General features: G+C 41.5%; 1 protein-coding gene across 1 annotated transcript in view; it reads right to left on the minus strand.

Moving 5' to 3' along the window:
• The window catches only part of LOC147666043 (uncharacterized), a 158,953-nt gene that overhangs the window by 87,418 nt on the left and 44,382 nt on the right, over nt 1-27,153 (minus strand). The window contains exons 4-5 of the mRNA XM_086949299.1: nt 19,093-19,212; nt 14,989-15,096 (exon numbers count right to left, since the gene is read on the minus strand). Coding sequence (XP_086805425.1) covers nt 14,989-15,096; nt 19,093-19,212 — 228 coding nt within the window. The remainder of the gene's footprint in view (nt 1-14,988; nt 15,097-19,092; nt 19,213-27,153) is intronic.

The following is a 27,153-nucleotide window of genomic DNA, read 5'->3' on the forward strand; positions in this document are numbered from 1 at the left end:
TGTGATGTCACCAAAATCAATTGATTGCAGGCAAGATATTTTATTTATTAGTAAATGGAACTGCTAAAATGTGCTTATGAAAAAATCATGTAAGCTAATTACTTGCAGCTGGTGTGCAGTCTAGTAAATAGTTGTTTAATAATGGCGATTTTATGTTCATGGTTCATCGTAAGACACTCCAACAGTGCTTCTTCTGGACAGGCACATGACATATATGCATCCTGTTGAACACTGATCAAACTGCACCTTTGCCCAAGAAGAAAAAACAGAGTAAACCACCTCCCCTATTTGTGGCACACAGGTTAATTCATGAACGTTGTGCTATAAGACATAAGTACATGCAAACATTTATTTCATACGATTGTAACTGATTACGTGTCATATCATAAACTCATGCCCATAGTACAAGTATCAACCATAGCAAGGCACAATACTAAATGGAGTGAGATTTGTCACAGCCCTTGGTCATAATTAGCTTTACACTACAAGCCCTTACTTACCGATTTCCCTGGGAAGAGGGTCCCACGAGGCGAGGCACTGGCACTGCACAACACTGCGGGCAGGAACAACGCGACTGAAACGCTCTGAGCTGCGTCGGCAGAGTAATGTGAAGACTACCAGGGCTTAATTTGTGCCGGTGCTTTCCGGTGCTCAGCACCGGTACTTTATTGTCAGGGCCGGGGCTATACATGTCTTTCAGGAGGCAGTGTTGGTGAAGATAATTTTTCAAAAATACAGACACAGAGTGAGACGGCTTAACTTTTCCCACGTCGTCTGTGCTGCTCAGCTTCTCACTGTCACCCATTCATCAAGGCATGCCCTGACTCCTGGCTGGCTGGCGGCTGTATTTCAACTTTCATGCTTTCACTAATAAAAACAAGCATTTACAATGCAATGGTTTCGCCTTTGGAAAAGTTAGAGTTATTGGCATTGCTCATGACATTTCTTTTTTTTTTTACTTATAAATAAATGGCATTGTTATTTGCATTGCCAACAGCTCTCTCAGCCCACACAGCCCTCACATCCCACACAGCTCTCACAGCCCACACAGCCCACACAGCCCTCACAGCCCACACAACTCTCACAGCCCACACAACTCTCACAGCCCACACAACTCTCACAGCCCACACAACTCTCACAGCCCACACAACTCTCACAGCCCACACAACTCTCACAGCCCACACAACTCTCACAGCCCACACAACTCACGGCCCACACAACTCACGGCCCACACAACTCTCACAGCCCACACAACTCTCACAGCCCACACAACTCTCACAGCCCACACAACTCTCACAGCCCACACAACTCTCACAGCCCACACAGCTCTCACAGCCCACACAGCTCTCACAGCCCACACAGCTCTCACAGCCCACACAGCTCTCACATCCCTCACAGCTGTCACAGCCCTCACAGCTGTCACAGCCCTCACACTTAAGTTTTTAAGGCACTCCTGATGCAGCAATATTTTACCTGAAAATCCCGAAAGCATGGATTGTGATAATTTCCGGTTATGGTGTTACCCTTCCATTAGGAGACTGCCCTGAGGGTTTTAGAGTTATTGCTGAAATTGTTATTTTTACATTTCAGCATTTGCCTTCGACACTCAGGGCTATATTACATGGACACACTTTGCCAGGTCTTACCTAGTGTAAAGTCTCCTTGAATAAGAATCAAGATTCCGCCTTTTAATTGTAGCTCTATATGTACATATTGTATTTCAATTTATTGCTCTTAATATCTTCCTGTATCTTTTTACTCGGCTGAGAGGATGTCAATATCAAACCTATGTAGAGACACAATGACTACAGCATTAGGAGTAACCTAAAAATCAAAAGAAAAGTTTGATTCGCTTTCTAAAAGTCAGTGTGTGAAACACAACAGGCCTGAAAGCACTCGTCTGTGAGGTCACTACCTCTTCCAGGCTCATCACAGGTGAGTAATGTTAAACACTGCCAACACTGCGAATGGAAGAAAGTAGAAAACCCCTTCCACTCCTAAATCAAAGAACACATTCCTGAATTTCCGATTAAGGAAATTTCACCCGAAAATCAAGGCAAGAGCTACACTGCTAAGGAGCACCCGCCTTTTAACTGCAGTAAAATGAGCCTGAAATGTTGAGCTCTCAGGGCCATTATATTAAATGTGGCCTTACCAGGCACCTGTCAAAGATGATGAATGGATCAGTGTATTTTTGGAACCCGTCAAAGTTAGATTAATAAGAGAAAGAGTGCAGAGTGTTTGATTACCCATGCTGGCTGAGACACCACTTACATGTAAAATACAGCAGCAGTGGTTCCACGCAGGCAGTGGTTCCAGGCAGCTTTGTGTCGATCAGAATCTAAGAACGAAGCAAGATCGTTCTTAGGAGAGTCCAAGTCCACAAGGGAGGTGGCCAAGCGCATAGAAGGGAGCAGGGATGGGGTATGTGCATCTTACCAGCCTAAAAAAAAAAACTTGCCATTTTGAATCGGAGAACAGGTGAATGAGACTGACAGGATACCAGTTCTCCGGATGGAGTTTTTTTTACTATTATTATTATTTGACATTTGCATGGTGCGTGGAGTGGCACGGTCTGATATCACAGCACTATGGGTTGTTCCGGGATAACTGGCACGTTTATGAGGTGGACCATTGCAAGCTGGTGGCTCACTAGGATTGTGGGCATGTGTGAACGTCCAGTAGTGTGAGTAGTGCCACTTTACAGAACTACTTGAAAGATGAATAGCATGTTTGCTCTTGTGAACATTATATGGTTTTGGCATTTTGCAAACACCTGAAGAGGTGGTGATACAATTCTATGACAGAGAAATGGTGCTCGCACTGGCAGTATTTGACAAGAGAAGGCCTTCACTGTGAAAAGGGAGAGGTGGCTGCTCTCCCTCTCTCTCGAGATACCAAGCAGCAAAAAGTCTCTGTGAACACGTTGCTGCTAGAAAAAGAAAAGGCAGGCACTTCTTGGCCGAGGACGTAAAAGCCAGCCACAAGCAAACAAGGAGCGGATGAGGCTCCACAGATCTTTGAAAAAAAGCAAAAGTATTTTAAAGCGCCACAGTACCTACTAGTACAGTTTCAGGGGTATGAACGCAGAAGTGATTGATTTAAACTCTGCAACTTTATGAAACAATCTCTCATATTCCTAGCAGTTGACAGACCACCAGGCTAAAAACACTGAAGATATGTGAACCTTGCTGTTGAACTGCCAGGTGTAATAGACAAGGATTCTTCCAGTTATTAACAGGGTGCCTCTGTCCTAAGGAACAGGATGAATGGTTTAAACTGAGACAAAGTTCACCCAGACTGAATGAAGTCTGTTCTACGATGGGCAGACTCTTGCACTGCTTAAACACCCCAGAGCTGAGAAAGGCACCAGCTCAGAAATACCAGAAGCCGGGTTCACTCTTTGTTGCGAGTGACGAGCGGCTGGAGGTGGTCTCTTCAGAAGACCCTGTACTTATCCCCCGTCGTAGATGTACACTTGGACAATCACCATTCTTCCATAAGGCCAGAGCTGGGATCTGCCACTCTACTGTAATGGAGAACACAAGTCATGATTTTATAAGGAGTTCCTAGTCCAGAGCAATATACTGTTCTTTTAGTCTTCAACGGTTCATCTCACACAGTTCACTAGCATGTTACACTTTCCATGGGACAACTCATCTACAGGTCACCCAACACCTGAACATAATCACAATACCCTGAAACAAAAGACAATGCAGAACCTGTACCCAAACATCTATACACACCTCGCTGAAACCTTCTACTGATCTCCTCAAGAGACTATCTTTGCATTTCGATCTTCTGACAGAATGAGGCCGTTTCTGCACTCCCAGAGCTGGCATATCAAAGTGCCTTCACCACGTAAGTAACCTGCCTTTAGAACGAATTACACTGTCAGACAGCTGCAACATCACTGAGCCCCCTGGCATGTCAGAAGTGGAAATCTCATTCAACCAGAGGCACCAAGCAAGAGAAGATTGCAGAGGAGCTCCACACCTCATTACTTTGACTGGTGTGGGAGGACCCCTGAGCAGCAGCAGCAATATGGACTCCCTTCAGTGAGAGTTTGTGAACCGACTTGTGAGTACATCTACCCGAGGCTCTAGTCGCTAGTCACTTCAGTGACTACTGGACCCCTATTCACATATAACGGTTAACACTTGACACATGTTTCCCCGACGAATCAACACTCATGTACCGCTTTTCCATATATCTACCGCCTGAGTTGTGTTGTTTTGCTGGTCTTTCTCTGCTCCCTGCCTTGCCAGCTGGCAACTTTCTCCTCAATCAAGCATGACTGATGCACTGGTAGGGCTGGCTACTTTTTGTTAATTTGATGTTAGCAGATGCTAATCTTGGGACAATTTCACAAGACTGCATCCGTCTGCCACTGTTTTTTTTATTTATTTACAGAGCTGCAGGAAAATTGCAGTGCCAGCACACACAGATCCAGCAGTGAGAATTGGTGGATTTTGCCTACTACTTTCTTTGCTTGAATGTTTCAACCGCCCTTATGTCCTCAAGCAGGACACTCACAACCAGGCAGTAACACCTTCAGCAAACAGCTGAACGAGCTACACTGCAAGGGGCGAACGGGTTGGGTGGTTAAAGGAGGGGAAAACATAATCAACACTTCACTTTTCTGAACAAACATGGATATCAGATACAGTAATTGTAAGTGGTAGAGTGACCATGAAATTTACACCGGGCAGACAGTTTGGCCACAATGAGGCAAAGTGCAAAGCACACTGGGATAGGAGGTAGACACACACAAACTTCATTGTTTCAACAGAAACAAATAGCTATATAAACAACGCCTTATTCACGTCAAAGAGTTGAAAAAGCTGCAATATTTCATAATAACTAGGATAGCCACAAACACCAATAATGGGACAGTAAAAAGAGCATTAGTGGAGCGAAATGTTGCTGGAGCAGGCAGGCATGATTTGGTTGAAGGAATACACTGAGAAAGACAAGCAATCAATAACACTCAAACAAATAATGCTTACAATAGGAAAGAGAACACAGTAAAGACACTGAGGCATTGTCTACAATGACAACAGAACAGGGATCATTCATGATGGGAAATTTACAACGAGGAAAACAAGTGAAATACAATTACACTAAAATATTCTGAATTAGGACAAGGAAACGCATACACCGGAGTAGGGAGACACAACACTGGACATAGACACACACAAGATTTGTCAATAAAGCATCACTGGGGCAATAATATACTAATAAAGTGACAAGAGACCTAACATTGGACACTGACACTTTTTAGAGTTGCCAGTACAGCAACAGAGGGGCAATGATATACTGATACCAGGATCAGGGGTACACTAACATGGAGACTAGGATAACAGGCATGCAGTTAACATTGGGACCGGACACAGGGATACACTTACACGTGATCAGGGAACAAATGGACAATGGCACATAGAAGAGGGGATATGCCTACACTGGGAGAAGAAGCACATGGATTTCTGTACAGGCAATACACAGACACACAGAAAGCAAAAGGTCCCGGGGTACACCCATCATAGAACAGGAGGCACATACTTTGCGTCAGAGAATGAGCAAGGACCTGACAAATCAGTGAGAACACAACAGATAATACTGAATAGAAGCGGAGGATTTTGATTTGAGGCAAAAACACTAGAGCAACAAGACAATGGAGCAGAGAACACCAATACTTCAACTAGGGGACATGATATCCCTTTCCAAGCAAGACATGCATCAACTGTGGGCCAGGGAACACACCACAACAGAATGGAAAAGAACCAACTCTATAACACGCAATGCACTAATAATGAAATAGGGACGGGACAGAAGGAAGCAGACATCCAAACAGTGCTCAACACTCGAGTGGCTGTTGGTAGGAGGATGCAAGACCAGACTGGCCTCCCCTTCCCCCCCTCCCCTAACGGACCCTGCATAGTGTCACCAGGTCACTGGCAGGATAAGGAAAAGATTTAGACTATGACAGAGAACACACTGACAACAGGAACGTGGGTGTCCGTTTCGGGGACAGAGAGAGACAAAAAACGGAGGAAAAGGGCACACAACGAGACCCTGTTACAAGCTGGGTAGGTCAGGAAATACGTAAACACCAGCTCAAGGAATAAGCACACAGTCTTGGGCTCACAAAAAGCGCCAGTAATGAGTTGGGCCAGTGAATACACTGACACTGCCCCAGAGCAAGGAAACATGCTGGCACCAGGAAATAGAATACAGAGGCACCAGGCCACAGAATCCTACAGCGCCAAGAACGCCAAGAAATCATTAGTTGTGCAAATGCTGCACTACTCAAAAGTTGTATAATTACATAACAATGCACCATCTCCTATACTACCACAACCTTTCATAAGTGCAAATACATTCACTGAAGCACAGTCATCCCAGAATGAATACTAAAACACACAATGCACTCTGGTTGACTCATGCATGAACTCACCTTGTAGCGCAGCGCCTGGTGGATGTCCGCAGCCAGCTGCCCCTTCCACCATTGCCCCTCCAACTCCATGGCATGGGAGAGGCGCAGCTCCGGGACACCCGTGCACCGCTCCGACCTGTGTTTTCAAGAAAGACAACGGAGAGTGAAAGGGGAGGGGGGGCGGGAACGGGCACACGGGGAGGGGGGCGGGAATGGGCACACGGACAGGGGGGGGCGGGAACGGCGGACAAAATACGTAAACTTACAAAGTGACACCAAAATACGAGCGGCCTTACCCCAAAAATGTATATGGTCATAATAACACACCACAATGAAAAACATAAGGTAAAATATACCGACACAAACAACGCAGACACCAGTGCCCGGAACACGACAACACACCAACTAACGTTTTCAACGTGCTGGCTTTGGAACGCAGTTTAACTACCAGGAACTATTGCAGATTTGGAAACAGTGCTTTCAGTGTTTCTCCTCGTCGAAATCTCGCCTCATATATGAAAGCAAAGCATGTATGGGCCATGGAGGGTCGGAGCGGCCCAACCAGAATTCACACAAGAAAACACCAGGACCCGGTGAAAGTGTGGTGTGTGGCAGCGCAACGCCTTCACCATCTGCCACATTCACAGCAGATTTGGCGCTACCAAAAGAAACGTTCCCTCTCAGTTTGTACAGCCTCTGAACCCACAACTGCAGGACTGTGTGGTGCGCACCAGACATCGGAGCATATTTTTTTGTATCCATCCATCGACCTGGACGGATGGACAAAGATAGTGGGCACCCAGCAACCAAGGTGCGGTGCCCAGGAGCTGTGTTCGGCCTGACCGTTGCCTGCGACAGACACAGAAACTACACCGAGACGTGCCCAGCGGAACTCATGATGGGAGATCCCACACTAGAGGGGTCTTGGGAGCAGAGCTCAATCCCAGTGAAATGATCTAGGGAGCGACCGACCCAGCCCGACGCCTCTTCCTGTGGCTGGACAGAGAGCTGATTGATCAGAGAGACAAGAGAGCGTGTGAGTGCGCCTTGCCTGGGCTGTTGACTGCTCACCGGTGGAAACCGCCCAGCTCGCCTCAGGCTCCCGTCCACAGTTGTTCCTCTGCCGGCTAGCCCCTGCAAAAGCATCACCAACCCTGAAAGTGGTGCAACAGTGGAAGCCGGGCAGCATCTCCTACGGAGCTTTGTATGCCAAACCCCTGACCGCGATTTTGGCCCGCCCACATCGGTGCAGCCTCGCTGCCCGTATCGGGCGCAGTGCTGGCTGGCGGGAAAGACACGGAAGGGGGGGGGGGGAGGCGGGAAAGACACGGAAGCGGGGCGGGGGGGCGGGAAAGACACGGAAGCGGGAGGGGGGGGCGGGAAAGACACGGAAGCGGGAGGGGGGAGGGGCGGGAACGGCGGACAAAATACGGAAACTTACAAAATGAAAACACATTTATAAACAAACTCCTTACCTGATTGCCTTGTGGAACTCGAATCTTGCAGCCAACTCCAACAACTGGGGCGGGGGGCGAACGGCATAGACGACATGAGACGCACGCAGCAAGCACTTACCAGAGGAAGACTTCTTCCGGCTGAGGTCGGCCTCGAAATGACAAAAGCAAACACGGACGACAAAAAAAAAACCGCCCACCGCCGCATGACTACACAGAGGGAACGCCCATGGAAAAAATCTCGGGAACGCCCCCGAATCTGGTCCGGCCTTGACGGACAGATCTCTGTTCCAATGGCTAGCCTCCATTTATGGAGCTAGCCAATGGAACAGAGGGAAGTATTCAAGTCCCCCTAACTGAAAACAAGAGATTTCTCTGGGGGTGGAGCTTACACTCCGTTCCCCAGGCGAAACCTAAAAACGGGCTCTCCATGAGCTGTCTTTATTTCCGCTGTTAATCTTCCCCCTCCCTTCGAGCAAGTTAGAGAGCCCCTTCCCCCCCTCCCTTCGAGCAAGTTAGAGAGCCCCTTCCCCCCTCCCTTCGAGCAAGATAGAGAGCCCCTTGAGGAGCGGAAGAAGGCTGGACTCTTCGTGCATGTTATTTGTCACGTAGGCCTTCAGCAGCTCCCTAATGGGTAATGAAGGTCCAGAGAGTTGCTCAACAGACACTGAAATTCCAGCCCGAGATCACTCCAGCCACGCACACATGACAATTTCTTCCAGGATGCAGAGGAGCTTGTTTATGATCATTGAACCCGCCCGGGCAGTCGAGTCAGACTCCAGCCAGGAGAAATGAGTTACGAATGGCTCTGCTCACCCCAGGTACCGATTGTTTTAAAAAGAGAGGCATGATGCAGGCAGTGATCCTTTACCGCTTGTATTACATTGGACGCTTAGCTTTATGGAGTTAATACTCCGAAAATCCCAGTGCCGAGTGTGTGCACATGGATTTTACGAACTCTAATTTGACCTCTTAAACACTGTGCATGCGGGCTAAACCTCCAAGTTATTTTTCACCCTTCTGATCCTCCTGCCCTTTCTTTTGCTCCACCCTTGGGCTTCTCGTGCTCAACCGAGGTCGCTCCGCTCCTCTCCCCTTCCTTCACATCCGAGGCTTGCAGTGAATGAAGCACCTTGATTCCTCTTGTCATGCAATTCTTAGGCCCTTCATTCTCAAGTTGCTTACCATCTGTTTCATCCGGTGCCTCTGCACCGCTATTCTCGGCCATTAATGATGTTTCATCCAGGTATACATTTAAGCACATTACGTTTTCTGTGGGACTCTCATGCAGCCTACAGGCCCAACCCCATCACTTTCCTTTTCATGAGCCCCTAATTCCTAAACCACTGCCTGCACTACACACTTTTCTCCCCCTATCGCTTTGATTTATTTCTTCACCAGCACCTGGGAATCGGAGGCCAGAAAAAGAAAACAAAATGTGCAAAGGCAGAGTTTGCCTTTGCAGGCAGGTTTGCCGTGATACATTTACCATAAACTAAAATCCTAAGCCTTAGTGTCATTAATACAATGTCACCAAACCCTTGCACTTGAAACGATGAGGGTTTTATAAGCTGTTCTGTGCAGCACCAATTATGACTTTAAAGCAGCACTGGGGCGCTAGACTGAGGGTGATATCTTTAAGTCAGGACAAAGGCCATCCATTGACGTCTGCTACGTGATGCGACCTCAGGCTCTCACAGAGACTATTGCCAGGGCCACTGGAATTATGTGACTGAGCCACTACGGGGCGATTTTCACATGATTATAGATTTGCCTCACAGTGGAAACCTTTTTGTAAAACTGGACTAATCAACCCTCAGTTGCTTACTGCTGTGTTTGGATGCTAAACTAGTAGTGAGTTGCAAGTAATGCCCACAGAGTGTTAGCACGTTTAAAAATGATGAACCAATAAACTAATTCTATTAAAAAATGCGCTGCATTGTGTCACATAATTTGCCTTTTACTTGCCACGTAATTTACTCAACCCTGCCACATAATTTGGCTCTCTCCTGCCGCATAATCTCAGTGGCCCGAACTATAGCTCTGGTCTCACAACAGGCATGCCCACAGGTGTTCCAATATCCCACATTTAGCAACTTGAAGGTCAGAGGATAACTTCATATTAGTTTAGCATCATTTATTGTCTACTTGTCCTTTGGAAAAAACAGTCATTAAAACCTGCCCCTGCGAGAAATCTTGCTGTCTGGGCGTTGGAAGATTTGAATCACCCACCCCTGATTTACCTCGAGTCACCAACAACATTCCCCAAGGCAGCCCCCTAGAAACGCTACCCCTTCCACTTCACACAGCCCTGATTGCAATGCTCATTGTAACCTTGTGTGGTGAGATTAAACAGAATAGTGTTTTTAACTTAGTAGAAAATGTAACAGTTCAAATCCAGACAGACACTTTACCACCCTTTTTTCTTTTACTTTACACAAATCTTAATAGTTGGAATAGCCACGAATACAAAATGCTGTATTTTACTTTAGTAACAGCACTTAAGGTGCTGCAGCATCCCTCCCTCGCTCCCAAATACATGTAAGCTGAATTGGCCATAAATAATTTTTAAAACTCTGCTTTGACACTGCACTGTTTCATTCTATTTTGAAGAACAACACAGCCAGAATGCACTTTGGCCACATGTGCTGTGAGTTCATTAATTTTCTTAAGTGTAAGACACATTTGTGTGTTTTTTTAATTCAATTCGTTTTTTTTAAAGACAAATGCCAATATACGGGTTTAGTGAGATTTTTCTTTCATTTTTCATTTGAAAGGTTACAGGTTGATTGTTACAAAATGTATTGATTCATTAAACGTTTTAAGTGGTAAAATGACAGAATGAAAAACTAGTACTGAAATCTAGCAGAGTGTATTTGGCTGTTTCAAGAGTTTTGTGCATGTGTAATGTGTGTAGTGCATTTTGTACAGTTAAGTTTATTAACCTTCAAATGTCGCGTATACATGAAAACAAAACAGGATGGTATCAACATTCAAATGATTTTGGTCCATTGTCTCTTCATCTATGCACCCTGTCAAACATAGACCTCTTTATAGTCTGTTGTCAATTGTATTCTGTGCTGGTTGGGGTTTGACAGCTACATCATTGTGTATTACCTTCATGTTAGGGAGAAAAAGGCCCTGTTGTATGTTGGGAACATTATTTTAAGTGCTAAGGGGTGCCAATTGGGGTAAAATTTGTTCGGATTATTCCCATTTACAATGCACTTGTGAGAGTAAATCCCTTTCTAGAGACTTGTCCCTCCTCCATCTCTCCTTTTACTCCACCCAAGCCTCATCTTACTACTTTGATCTCCCTAATAACCCTTTCTAGATTCTTCCCTCCTCTATCCCTCCCTCCACCCATCCCAAACCTTGTTTTACTACTATGATCTCCTGAATAACACTTTCTAGGTGCTTCCCTTTTCTATTCCTCCATTATACCATTCAATGAAACTAACAGACTCATATGTCCATCGCTCAAATTAGCATACATTATTATAGGACTGAATGATGTGCCAACATCATTACAAGTTATGCATATACCAGGCAGGGGCATATTGTGCCTCTAGCAGAGTAAATATATTCTTTGTGATAGATGCCTTCATAGTGGGCTTGTACCTCTGAGCTCTGTAATGTCATGTATGCTTTGGCTAAAAAATGAACATATATCAGTGGCGAATTCCCCAAATTCTCAAAGCAAAAGAATTGAGAAGTGTCTAAGGAGTGGTACTGTCTTTTAGTAAAAGATTGGTCCGGGGCAGTTTAGTGTCAACCCTGGGGAGGCACAAAATACAACAGAAGATGATAGTCATATCCGCATTACTTTAGAGTCAGGTCTCTAAAGGTCAGAAAAAATTCATTATCTTTGGTTCCAAAAGTCATGACATCCATTTTCTTTTGATGTTTTGCCTTGATTTTATTAAGATATCCTTTCCAAGGAGCTCGAGACCAGCACGTTTAAAGTCAACCATCAAGTTACTTAGGTAGGAATTCAAATCGAGTATTACATGTGGCTTTCAGCCGAGCCAGTTGAGGATGTGGGTGGAGCCAGTGAAGAAAGTGGGTGGAGCCAAGAGAAGTGGGTGTGGCTTCCCACAAAAATGTGAGCACCTGCACTTCATATTTTACAAATTAAGCACTGATGTATAGATTGGCGCTCAATGTGTTTTTGCCTGCAAAATTGGTTACTTCCGGTGCACAGAAGGGTCTAGTCCTGGACATTTATTCATTGGATACCTATACAGCCAGGACTTTTGTGGCAGCAAATGACTGGACTGTGTTTCAGATGAAAACTAGTCAGTTTTGGGACCATTCCTTGGTGCTATTTGTATAGTTATGGGACCATATGTATCAAGCCTTTTTCCCGTTTGCAAACGGGCAGATTCTCAGAATCGGCCCGTTTGCGAATTGGAAAAAGCCTTTTGGGATGTTTCATCCCAAAAGGCCATTGCAAAATAGAGAATTGCAAAATTAGCGATTCTCTATTTTGCAAATGCAATTACGGAATTAAATGTAATTTAAATTTAATTCTGGAAGCACCAGTAATTTGCTATTTGGCCTTAAGGAATTGCAAATTACCATCATTTGCGATTTTCTTAAATAAAGCACTTTTTTGATTTTTTTAAACTGCCATATGTCGCACATACATGCTCTTAGGGCATGTATGTGCGCAAACTGCGCACACATGCATATTTCAGGGGTGCAAAAAGGTGTCCTTTTGGCACCTTTGCAACCTTGCCATTGCATTCTCAATTTGGGATTCTCTAATTGGTAATCACAAATTGAAAATGTCTTCCCATCCATTCCTATGGGTCTCCTAGCCCATAGGAATGAATGGGAAGGTATTCTTTATTTGCGAATCTCAATTTGCGATTCTTAAATAAGGAATATGTAGGATTCACAACATTTTTTGCAAATCCTACATACATTGCATTTTGCGATTCTCTAATTGCGAGTCGCTAAAAATCGCAATTTGAGAATCGCAAGATTCTTTTTTTATACATATGGCCCTTAATCCCCCAACTTACAACGTGCTAGGGGGCACATTTGCACTGTGGTGCAGGGAGGGGGCGGACACATTGTACCCAACCATGTAAATGATAAATGTGATGAGTGATAATTTTAAAGTAATTAGGCCAATGTTGACACTACTGCTGTATTACAGCTGCACTACCTATGAATACCTATCATTATGTAACTTGATTTTGCATTTCGCACTCAATTTGGCAAAAGCAAGAGGTGAGAAGCAATGCAGCCCTATCAGCTTTGTCAATGTGTGTTTGAAGTAAGCACTAAGACAAAAGATAGTCAGGTATCTAGAGAGACCTTTAATAACAGTTGAGGTTGGTTGAATATCACTTTCTTTAGATTGTGTTGCTAATGTACTTTTAAAACTGTGCATTGTTAGATGATATATTGTCATTCAATTGTCAATGCACTTTTGAGTCCCAATATTTTTTGTCCTTTACTTCTGTTGTTAGGGCCCAATATATCTGGCTATATTTTTAAATGTTGATGACGTACTGTATTGTTGTAATAGATGATTTAACTTAACTTAGCAATAACATTGGTGTTGAATGTGAATAATGTGGAGGTCAGCCTAGAAAATGACATATATAAGGAACAGTCAGTTGGAGGGATTAATTTACTTCAGATTATTTACCCTAATTTCTAATGTAACTAAATATTGAAAGATAAAAATAGGTTCACCAGCCCTACACAATTCATTAAAGACAATAGAAGCAAGAAGAGCAAAACCCTGCAGCTGAAAGGGACCAGTAGAATGGATAAATGTGTGTTGAAATGATGTGAACGCCAGGAATATGCTGTGATGTACACTGAAAATAATGGAACTGATTCACATTAGGATGTAAGAGTACATAAAAGAGTACCCATGCAGTATTCTTTAGCATATTCTTCCACACTTTTGTCAATTCATTGCAGGTGCATTTTTAGTTCTTTGAAACTATCTCTCATTGCCATATAAGAAAATATCTGTTTCATGTCATCCCCTGTCGATTGAATATTTGACAGATGATAGTACAGATTGCTCATGTATTGTTCTAAGGAAGTGCAATGACACGCTCTCCTTTCCCAGACTGTAAAAGCGAAGTGTGTTTCACCCAAACTATATCAAACTATGGAAATAATATCACTATACAATTAAGATCACCAACATTTTAAATGACTTCTAGCGGTGAATTTAACTTTTCAGTCCCTTTCCCATGACTGTAGCCCTCTTTTACTACTCATACATGCCTTTGTGAATTATTCCTCCAGACATCTAAATGGGAATCCATTTTAAATATTCAGACACAGTTGGCACAAGTAGAAATTGCACTTTGACTAATAGGGGTTGGATGCCTCAGGGTAGATTCACAAAGGCATCTAAGGGTATCTAAAAGACTATTTCTGTAGTACTGCTTCCCATATTCATAAATGTTTTTGTGACTCGACGCCAGAGTGACCAATTAACTGAACGTTATTTGACATGTACTCTTGGAAACACTTACTATACTTGTTTATTGGGTAAAGTTATTTAAAGAGAAGGAAAATACTCATGGTATACAATATGCCTCAGATCCCAGAGCGAGTTTTGGCATTCATAGCTGCCAAAGGGTTAGTGAATGTGCAAAACTCATGACTGAAAGTCACAAAACTTTAGGGGGAAAAAAGAAAATGTGTAGAGTACACGTAATAAAAAACATAGCACAAGAGGAAAATCTAGGAGAAGAAGTCTGGTGATATTGTAAATTATGTAGCAAGACAAGTGAACAATAACACAACAGGCATGGACACCTTAATGCAGAATACTGAAACTAAAATAGTGTCAGTTTGCAGCCACACTATTGACACAGCCAGCAATTATGTACCAGGCTGTGTTTGTCCATAGTACGGGTTTGTTTAACCTTGTATTGCAGGTTTGTGTACCCCTTCTTCCACACAGGTGTAAAGCAAAAGAACCAAAAGTAAGATTATCTGTCTTTATGTTATTCAAGGTGAGATACAGCTATATTTCCCAAGTCTGTCAATTGACAAAACATGAGGTCACTTGAAAGAACGTGGCATGTACATATCAAACAGAAAGTAACTCACCTGGATGGGCACATCAACACTAACCTTTGGCGCACCCGCTTTCATTTTATTTTCTTTCACTTCGTTGTGATACTGCTGGCGAATTTGATTTAATTTTCTCAGGTATTCCTGTAAGATAATGAAACAAAATGTAGTAAAAAAATGATACACATTCCTGTTTCTCAAAAAACAGTGCAGCAGACATAATTTACAGATGCATTCTACACGTTATAATTTATTATCGCAAATCGAGATTTCTTTACAGCGCGTGTACACCCAGAGGAGTTCTTAACACTATGAGAGGCAAACATGCTCTGGTATTCTGCTACTTTGATTATTATTTAGTGAACAGCAATTTTGAAGTTGCTTTGGGAAACGATAGAAGTGCTTACATTCTTTTCATATTTAAGAGGCAGTGTGCTCCTGAGTGATAGTACAAGGACCAAAAAGAACACCCCCAAATTACAGTCAACGAAAATGATGCTCCAGCAGATCAAGGTCTGGAAAGCGTAATTTATGTGCTGAACAGTATTTTCTAATGTAACTTTGAAACAACTGAGCCAGATCACGTAGACACCTGTATGCCGGGCACAATACTTTCATGAATATCCGAGCCTCATAAGGCATCAAGGGGAGTAGACGTAACAGTGGAATGCCATGGCTGAACCTAAAGTCTCCCGAAGTCATTCTGCTGCCACTTTTGAGTCACTTGGAGGCTGCTCAGCAGTACTTTGGGTCAAGCAGTTTTTACAATAATTAAAATCAAATTACGCTGCAGTTTATTAACATAATAGAAAAGGGGTGATGTCACTGAATTGACCAGAGACCTCATAATGAGGTCCAAGTCAAATTTAACACAGAGGTATTTTTAAAAATTGGGAATCAGAGTAGGGATGTCACCAAGTGTGATGGCCAGCCAACAGGGGTCATGTGCCGTGCTGCTCTGTGACTGTAATCACCTCTGTCTTGTCCGCACGACGTGTAACACAATGTACTCCCATGTAGGATATCTTTCACTTAGCAAACTTTAAAATTATGTTAACAATCTTGGGATATTTTAAGATTTTACATTCTACGTCTATTCTTAGTAAAGACAGGTGACAATTATCATAACAACAAAGAAAGTATCACTCAGCACAATAAATGCATACTGTATTTTCAAAAAGCGCATAAGATGTTAAAATTGTTGACATGGTTTATGCGAGTGGTGTTGATACTGCTTCTGGGTCATCATTTTACTTTGTTCCCTGAAGGTAAAAGAGCATGTGCACCATTTGCTGTTAAATGTAGTTTTTCTTTTCCCCAATTGTCTCAGATTGTCCACATCGGTTTATCCGATTCTTCACACAGATTCAGGACATTTGAAAAAGGAGATAGATAATATCCCATTTGGGGAATTTGTGTGTGCAAAACATAATTGTAGTGAATCTAAGGAGTAGCAGGAGGCACCTCAGAAAGATTCGGGAGACGAGGCTATGATTTGGAAATCATCAATAAAGCATAATAGCGAGTACAGAACAACTTAAGAAAGAAACATATAGCGAGGGCAATAAGAGAGTCGATAAGACTTTAAAGAAGCACTGGGACATAGTAAGGCTTGATCCAGATATAAAAGAGATTTTACCATCAAAACCGGTGGTGGTATATAGGAAAGCGCCCACTCTGAGAACACTTCTAAGTCTGAGTGATACTGCGCTCTATGAAGATAGCAAAAAAGGTGTGGGAGCGGAACACATATAGCTTAACATGCTTCCTAAAGGCTCACACACATGCAGTAGATGCGTCTGTTGTGAGTATGTAACAGACTAAACAAGAACATTTACAGACAGTAATGAGCGAGTACAGTATTATATTGCTTCCTTTATAAATTACAACACCTGTAGTTTGCAAATATGCAATTACATGTATATGTGGTAGGATGTATATAGGCTCTACAGTGGGGAAATTGAAAGTCAGATGAATGGAACATTAACGGGCAATTAAGAATTGTGATGCTATGTACCCTACCGCCATACATTGTCGAGATAATCATAAAATTACAGAATTGGGGGTACGCACAGGAAGATACATTATTAATCTATACACATGTAAAACAAGTAACAATATAGAGATTGAAGACCTTATATTAAGCAACTTGGGGAACAAACTACACATAGGGAAATCACACAAAGAGAATAAGGTGTTCGCATAAACCCTGAAGAAGCACAGTGTGCGCAAAACATGTGTTGGCTCCATAAGAAATTAACGATGTGAATGAATAAAGAATTCATCACAAGAAATTCTTTAGTCTGAAACTGTTACTTATCTCAGTATTGTGTTTTTTATGTATTATACTTAGCACACTGGTAGGTACTAGTGTCCTGAGAGTTAAGCACCGGGCACTGTAACCTTTACCCACAATTAATGTTGCATATATATTTATACACTTACCTAGGAATTATTTACATTTTCATTGGAAAGGCAAGCATGGTAATGACATATTCACAATAAAAAATAGCAGGCTGAGGTCTCGGGTACTGAACTCAGACTGTACTCTTGCAGGGGAATATGCATAAGCCTAATAGGCATAAGCTTCTTTGTCACTGATTGGCCTGCACTACTATTGAGAAAGGCTTCCAAGTTATTAATTGGGTTTACAATTCAATCCAGTTAGCACTTTATCCTCTACAGCCACCCTGTGCAATCTAAGTCCTATGCCGTCTGAAGAGTACTAAACATTTTTTAGGGTTCTGAAAGCTCATTTGGAACACCTTGAATTTGTATTTTGCAACCATCTTGTAATTATACTGCACCATATTTTTCTATCATGCTCTTCCCATTAAAATTGGCAACCAATCACAATACTCAAACAGGACTCTCTCACAAGTTATAATGTTTTCTTTCACAAACAGTGACTTTGTGACAGGTGTGCTAACCATTTTTGCAAAATAGGAGTGTTTGCATCTGCAAAAGAGGTACTTCTTATGTAGTAAACCCGTTGCAGGAGTAGGTAAACTTTTACCGATCCCCAAAACAGGTTTGCTGATGATTACTGATTTGCAGTTTTGAATTTGCATGGTGTGAGAGTACCTTTCTTCCTAACTGGGAATCAGTGTCATATGTATAAATGGTTTGCCATCAGAATACCATTAAAAGTCACAGACATCCAAGTTTTGTGAATGTTACAATTGGAATTTGCGACCTACCTAATAAATATTAATTAGGTAAGTCAGATTGTGACTATATCAAAATCCTTATTTCGTATACGAACCTACTAGTACATATGTCAGTTCACAAAATAAGTTTCAGATTACAAAAAGATTGGTCAGATTCGTTATGAGTTTCTAAATCCATTTTGTGATTCAGGAACCTATTACCGAATCGCAAAATAGGTTTAGTGGATAATAATTAGACTTTTTTATTTTGCTGTCTCAAACCCTATGATTTTTGGAAATCTGAGACTTTGCAACCACAAAATGGCTTTGTATATCGGCCCCAAGCTCTTTTTTGCATAATACGATTCTGAACATTTCCCTGCTACCGTAGTCAACTTCCTAAGTAATGGCAGAATGATGCTGGATAATGACTGATAGTAGCAATTGGGAGAATACCCATACCCGGAAGGAATATTACATCAATCCCTAATTAACCTCTTAGGAGACATATATATATATATATATATATATATATATATATATATATATATATATATATATATATATATATCAATTTACACAGTTTGAAAGGTAATGCAAATGGAGTTATCTGGAAAAGTGATCTGGAGAATGATATGAAGATCTACATGCTATCCTTTTTTTATCATTAAAACACTTTTCTACACCACAAAATACCGAATGACTGCCAGATACGCTGAGAAAGTTCCTTGAAGACAAAGATATACCGACATTCAATTCCTCAAATCACAATTTTTCATGGTATTACGATCAAGCTCTCAGAAACTTTCATTTACAACCTTTACTTTGAAACGGTCACACAGATATATTGTTATTTGGTGGTCTTCTATAAGAAACATAAGACCATGAAAGAAACGGAGGTCCTCTCCCACATTTAAAAATAACAAGAATTTCACAACAATTTCGAGAAGTATTATTAATGAAGGCAGAATTCTGTTTGTGTTTATTTCACCTGTTCCTTATCTCCATTCTTCATGATTGGTTGCTGTTGTTGATCCATTGGCTGCTCTTGCTTCATTTCTTGCTGGGGGAAGTGGTTATTGTGATGATCAGCAGTGGATGGACGAAGTCCCTGTACATGTGAAAGAAATTTGTTTGTAAGAAATGGTATTTGCAAGGAGAACATTTATATTTTTAGATGCATCTATCTTCCTTGCTCATTTATCTCTTCAGTCATCTTTCCCTATATCACCCAAAAAATAAACCATGAAGAAACACAGTGGCACTACTGGGATCATTTAGACCTAAGCTGCACTGCAAGCGTTACAGCAACATGGTTTTGTGCCCATTTTTGCACTAATACCTATCATGACCAGAGTGCAATTTCATGGTAATAATGTACTGAAAAAGTAAATAACCACTATGAAGCCAAAAGGCCTGGATATTTCAAATGTGATTGTGTGGGTGAGTGGGAGAATTTGATAATGTGCCAGCGTTTGCATGAATATGGAAATGCATTGAAGGATAAATAAGAGAATGAATGCATCATTCTGTATAAGGTGAGTGAATTCATTGATGGTGGAATATGTAAATGCACTTAAATTTTGGCTTGATGAATTTGTGAGTGCTTGAATGGATTAGTGAGTGAGAAAAGGCACATTAAACCATTCTTACCGTTTGAGGCTTTTAAGAGCAGCAGCTATAGTGTTATAAAAATACAGAAAATTATCAATATCATTGCAGTGCAAATTTTACACAGGGGCTGTGTACAGTCATGCAAAAAAAATCCACAATATATATATGTAAAGAATTATGAAAATGATGCTGTCCCAAGAGTGCCTATAATATGTTAAGAATTATGCCTGTTGCTTTAATGCAAGCAGTACAGTGCAGTGGGTATCAATGTGCCAAGTATGCCCACCATATGTCAAGGAACTGTGACTAATATTGTTGTTTAGATTTTTCCCATCACTCAATAATCTTTAATACATACTCATATTTGTACCATTACTAACATTCTCTTTGCATGTTTAGATGTGTTCCTTTGCCCAATCACTTAGTAGTTCTGGGTGCATGTTCAGATTTTGACCATGAATCATTGATGTTGACCTCTTTTCAGGCTTACATTCAGAGATATGGAGTAGCGGGTCAGGTTTTCACCATCACTCATTAAGCCAAACAATTGTTCAGATTTGCACCATATCTCAGTATTCATTAGAGAACATTGAGATTTCTACCATCATTCACTAATCACCAGTAAATAGCCATATTCGCACCATCACTCAGTTATACTGCAACATTCAATTTGAACACACCAACAAAAATGACACATTTGCTAATGCAACAAAATCCATTTTATACCTATATGTCACATACTCAAGAAAGACACCACTGCCCAATTTTCCTTAAATAATGATTTTTTATCTGCTCTTTTCTCCATATTGCTGCCAGTTGCACACAGAGACAGTGCCACAGGTTGTTACTTCATGTTATTCTGAAGTCATCAGAAAGAGTGCAGGACCTCAGATCATTATTAGATGTCTGTAATCCCATGGCATGTTTGGTTTGTTCTGTATGTAAGGTAAGTGTATGGTGTACTGACATGAAGTGTCTGTGTATGCATTGCTGGAAAGGAGCATGCTGTAAAATGTGGAGAGTGGATGTTGTGATAATGTGATGATGAATGGAAAGCTGGTATCTCTGTGTGATGTAGCTTGTGGCTTGATTACAGCTAGAGTTTTATATAGCGCGAACTAGACCCGAGACATCAAGTATAAGAGCGCTTTACATGAGCACCAGTTTCGTTATAGAAAGACACATTCCTTTTTGTTAGGCACAGGGAGATTAAGTGATTTGCTCAGAATTACAGGATGTTGAGAATGGATCCCAAATAGGATGTGATGGTAACCTGTGGGCCTAACATGACAAAATAACTCACTTCCTACCAGGGGGCTTCACACTATGTGAAACCCCTACCCTCCAACTCCAACACAACTTTTAGCGACAAGGATAAGCAGCAGAAAGTAAGCAATACTTGCTGTCAATGATACAAATGTCTCTAAAGTCAGCAGGTGGGATAGTTGGCTACCAGATGCCTGGCAAACTCAGAACTATGCAATAGTTGGAGTGTGAACAGAAGGCCACTCACTCCATTCTGCAGCATCTCTTGCAGAAGGTCCTTCGGCTGCTGAAGCAAGGAGCCTCTCAATATGACAGGTGATAGACAAGCTTCTTTTTTCAACAATGTATAAGCACTATTTCAATGTGTATAGCTGCACAGTACTCCTTTGAGCTGATACAAAATGTGCAATACCGTTATACGAGCAATGGCTGAAGAGGGCTGACTGTTGGATTTTGTAATTAGAATGTGGGTGCGTGAGCCACCCTGGCAACCATTGCTCAGGTGGAATGAGAATGTTGGGGGTGTACCTGGCAGTTGCTGGGTTGTTGATCTCTGCCGGTCGCATTGATGTATCTCGGTCAAAAAATCCTGAGCAAATATTGCTTAAGGAAGAATATAAATCTGTGTGGGCAGTTCAGGGTGGAAGTTGGAAACAGCTTTTCCTGAAGTATTCAGTGAAAAATTGGGGAGGATCAAAGGATTCTGTCACCGCTTAATTTTGAAGGATGGGGACCAGCCAGTAGTCCAAAAACCCAGACAGATACCTCTTGCGATGAGGAGGGAGTTGGAGCAGGAAGTTGAATACTTATGCCAACAGGGTATAAATGAACCTATAAAAAGCTCCGAATGGTTAGCCCAGGTGGTTTTGGCCAGGAAGGTATTGACTTAACGGACCTGAATGAGAGGATTTCGGTGCAAAGATGTCACTTGCCCAATATCACTGAAATGTTAAGATCGTTTAAGGGTGGCAAAATTGTTTCGACTTTGGACATGTAGTCCGCTTATCATCAAGTCACCTTGCACAAGGAGAGCCGCCATCTGACGTCATTTATTTCTTCTTCTGGTGCGTACAAGTTTAAGAGAATACCTTTTGGGTTGGCATCAGCTTCTGCAGTATTTCAGAGGGTCATTGAAGTGATGTTTGTGGGGGTTCCGGATGTGAGGTGTTTTCAGGATAATATTTTAGTGTATGGGAAAAACATTGAGTCCCATGATGAGAAGTTTTGTCCATTTTGACAGATGGGGGTTACGCTTAAGATAGAGAAATGTAGGTTTGCTGTGGACGCTGTAGCCTATTTTAGGTTACAAGTTGTCTGCTCGAGGTGTGGAACCAAAGGAGGATCTTGTTAGGGCTATCAAGGAGTTTCCGTCCCACAGAACAAGTTGCGCTCCTTCTTTAGAATGTTGGAGTTTTATGCAAGGTTCATTCCGAACTGCAGTGGGAAAACACAGTACATGAGAGGGTTGTTGAAAAAGAATCAGCAGTTTGTTTGGTCCATAGAGCATGAAAGGGAATTTCAAGATGTCAAATGTGAACTTGGGAATGCCATTGCCCTTCAACCTTTTGTTGCCAAGGAACCATCAACTGTGGGAACTGATGCCAGTCAGCATGGTGTGGGTGCTGTGCTGTTGCAGAAAAGGGAAGGCTGGGAGGTAGTTGTATCGTTCGCATCTAGGGCATCGACAGAAGTGGAGCCGACATACCCAGTTATCGAGAGAGAAGCTTTCGCCTCCTGGTGGGGAATGGGTCATTTCAGGAACTATTTGTGGGGTTTGGAGTTTATCATTCGCATTGACCAAAAGTCTTTGTTGAATCTGTTTACTACCAAGGGTCCTAGACATGAAGAGGAGGATCTGGGAGTTGTTCTGGTGGCCGGGAATGGATCGGAGTGTAGAGCATTTTGTCAGGGAGTGTGTGGCATGTGACAAGACTAAAGTGACTTTTTCCAGTCCGGTTGAAGCAATTCCTGTTCCAGATAAACCATGGTTTGAGTTAGGGTTGGATATCATTGGGCCCATGTATGTTCTGAATGAACGTAGTATATATGGTTTGGTGCTGGTGGATAATGGCACAAGTTGGCCAGAGGTCCAGTTCATGAAATCAGCTAACACGAGGGAGGTGCTGGCCTTTTTATAATCCTTGTTTTTTAGGGAGGGTGCCCCAGTTGAATTGGTCACGGGCAAGGGTGCAATTTACATACAAGGAATTTCAAAGATTTATGTATCATTGGGGAATAAAGCATATTACTACTTCTCTTTATCATCCCCATAGTAATGGTTTAGTAAAATGCTACAACAGGATCATCAAGGAAAACTTTCAATTTTCAGTGGCTATTGGTTTGAAATGGGAGAAGGAGCTCATGGATTTGTTGTGGGCATTGCGCACTACTCCATTTGCTACCACCAATGTTTCACCTTTTGTTCTGTTGAATATAGGGTAGCTGCTAACAAAAAGGTCAGACATTGGATGAATGATTTCAAAGTGTTACATGTTAAACTTGAGCGTGTCAAGGAGAACTGAAAGAAGGCTCAGAGAAAGTATGCCAAGGCAGATTCTACAAAAGGAAGACGTCAATCTCTTTCTAACAAAGGGTATTGGGTGAGAGTAAAACTACCAGGTATTGTGGCGAAGGGTCATTCCAAGTTCTCCCAGCCACTGGAGATTGAGGTAGTCAAGGAAAATGTGGTGAAGCTAAGTGATGGCAAAAGGTGGAATAAGGAAAAATTGTCCAAGCAAATAGCAAAATGCAGTCAAGGGAATGAACAGTTTAATTGTGCCTCTGGAAACTCACAGGTCTAGAATATAAACTCAGGAAGGTCTGTGAGAGTGAGGAAGGCACCTTCTCATTTCAAGATTATGTCAGTGTCTGAGGCAATTTAAGAGGCAATGTGTCATTTCAATGGGAATGTAATTTTGCTTTCTTTGCAATATGTTCTTCTGCGTACTTAATAGACGACAACACATTGGGCATGGTAATATAATTTTCTTGTTTATCAATTTGAATTTTTTTGTTGTTGTTTACTATAAAAGGAAAGATGTGTTGGGTTCTGTACATGTTTCAACGGTGGGCCATAGGAAGTAGAGCGCCCAAACTAATAAGGACTTTATTGGACTATTATAGAAATATCTCACCAGTGCATACTAAGTATTACCCTCACCGTCGTTTAGTTATTGATTGTTTTAGGAGAGTATAGCATGGGAGAAGTGGAATGTTTTTAATACTTTGATTAATCATGGAGGATGACCGGGAGAAATTGGCGGCGGAACTATTCCAACAGAGTAAAAATACTAGTGCTAGTGTAAGAAAGGATCCACCCACTAGCAGCTTAAAGGAAACATTTCTTAAATTAAAAAAGCCTAAGAAATTAGAATTATCAAAATGGTGGGATGGAGTGACCCTTAAAAATTACATTGATTTAAAGAGAATACCAAGAGGACTCAGGATATTGATTGTCTCCACTTTCGATGACCTCGATGAGGATCTTCTGAAAGAGCAGGAAGAAAATGTATATGCTTCTTCATTCACTATGATGCATATATTAATTAAAAATGCAGATAGAAAAGTCGAGAAACTTAAAATACAGATTGTGGAATTTGAAAAGGAAATTAAGGAAATTAATTTGACTGAATTAACTGACAAAAATGATGGCATTTTAAAAGAAGTTATCAGTAGACATCAACTACAGATTAAGGATAAAAAACTCAGTAAAATCAGACGATACGAAAGGGATTATAACCAAAGAAGAGTCTTCACATTTGCCAAAGGATATGATGAGGTGGCCAAACCAAAACAAACAGTGATAACTGGGGTGCAGGGCGAACTAATTTCAGTTAATTATAGCAGCTCCAGCATCTCATCTACTGATGAGCCACCCCCATTGGAAGCAGGAGGAGGTATACCATCCAAAAGCTCTTCTTTTGCCGAGGAAATTTTGAGATTCAAAAGGGGAAGGAAAAAAGGATCTGCAGCACAAGAAGGGGGCGGAAACATAGGAAGTATCAGAATAGGGAAAGAAGTCCGGACAAGGTCAGAAAATAGATAGCCCGATTTGTGTTATACATTTGAGCAATGGTGGGGTTGAGACTCTGGAGGTCATAAATCTTTCGGATAGAGTATTGAAAGACAATGAATTCCTTGTTTTGAAAAAAGGATTGTCATTTTGCCCAAAAAATGTGTGTAATTATACAGATTTGGAAATAGATTTGTTTAAATTTTCAACAAAAATGAAATTAAAAAGGTTTTTTGCCACAATGGAAAAACCAATGAATGTGAGATCTATTTTTAGGTGTTCTGAGATGACTAATTCTTGAACTACAAGATGTTCACTTGCTGATGTCAATAACTGAGGGTGAGGGTTTGGGAGTGGATTATGTAGCCACTATGCTGAATATCTCAACTGATTATAGTTGTTCAAGTGGTTTAAGACCAAAATGTAAATTCACACCTCAGGGTATACAGTGTGCTGCAATTGATTTGTATGTTGAAAAAACCTTGGAAAAATTTCATAAATTAGAGGATCGAGGACGTAAAGGGTGGAATATCAATTTGACACGAGAAGAGCGAGTGGCATTAAGGGATTTGATATCTGATGACGGGATAGTGATTCGAGAAGCCGACAACGGCAATTAGATGATACTACATGCTATGTGAAGATTCAAGGGAATCCTATAAGAGAGGCGTCTAGACGGATTACTGAGAAATTATTTACATGGAATGAAGAAGGTTTACTTGATGAAGCAGAATACAAGTACCTAAATGTGGCCAATCCTACATATCCTTTGATCTACATCTTGCCTAAAGTGCATAAATCTAGAACGAACCCTCCAGGGAGACCAATAGTCTATGTAACGGAACATTTGTCGGAATTTGTAGATTCTTTCTTAAAACCTTTAGTAGTTAATTTACCATACTACATAAGGGATACTATGGACGTCTTGAATAAGTTGCAAGATGGTAAATGGGAGGAAGGGCTGATTCTAGTTACACTAGATGTAGTAGGATTGTATACATGCATAGACAATGAGAAAGGAATACAGGCTTTGAATCATTTTTTGGGAAGCCATAGTGCGAGTGTTAGGGACCATTCAAAAATGTTAGTGGAAATGAGTATGTTGATTTTAACTAATACATTTTTTCTTTACGAAGATGAATGGTTCCATCAGATCAGGCGATCTGATGGAACCTATTTATGGGTTGGTTTCAGAGGCAGCATGACTGGAGCCGAGGAGCATCCAAATGGACAGATCATATCTTATTTTGGGTTTGTTTCATTGACGACATTTTAATGATATGGAAGGGTACTCAAATTGAACTGATGGAATATTTTGATTACGTGAACATTAATGATTTTAATGATGCTTTCATTATGAATCAGAATGCCAAAAGAATAGATTTTTTGGGCGTAGAATTGCTCGTGGATGGGGACATGATTAAGAGTAAACTATATAGAAAAAGTACTGCTACTAATTCCATACTAAGAGCAGATAGTGCCCATCCGGTGTCAGTCATTAGAGGAATCCCCTTTGGGGAAATAATCAGAATAAGCAGGAACTGCAGTAAGGATGATGATTTTAGGACTGAATTAGATCAATTTCAATTAAGGCTTCAACAGAGGGGCTATAGGAACAAAGATTTAATAAAAGCCAGGGAGAGAGTAATGAATGTTAGGAGACAATCTACCCTGGAACAAAATCGTAAAGACTCCTCCAAAGCACGACTGGCATTTGTAACTAAATATTGTGCACAGAAGGATAACATCTTTAAAGCTTTGGGTAATTGGAAATTGTTGAACGGTGTACCAGGTTTGATGAATTTGATAAGTGACAAACCAGGGGTGATTTTTAAAAGAAGTCCGACAATTAAGGAAATGGTTACCGGGAACTATATAGAGCCCATAAAAACAGGTGACTCCAATTGGCTACCTAAGCCTCCAAATGGATTCTATGTCTGTGGAACATGTAGCCTTTGTGGTTTAGGAATTAATAGAACAAAGGATGTTTCATATAACACCAATCGAAGATATGTTATCAAGGAGTTTATCAATTGTAACAGTATTGGGGTAATTTATGCTATTGTATGTGAATGTAAAAAAGTGTACATTGGTAGCACTAAACGCATGTTCAAATTGAGAATACAAGAACATAAGCGTGCTATTACCAATCATGATGGT

The sequence above is a fragment of the Lissotriton vulgaris genome, unplaced genomic scaffold (genome assembly GCF_964263255.1).
Source record: "Lissotriton vulgaris unplaced genomic scaffold, aLisVul1.2 SCAFFOLD_324, whole genome shotgun sequence".
In the NCBI taxonomy this organism is placed as follows: Eukaryota; Metazoa; Chordata; class Amphibia; order Caudata; family Salamandridae; genus Lissotriton; species Lissotriton vulgaris.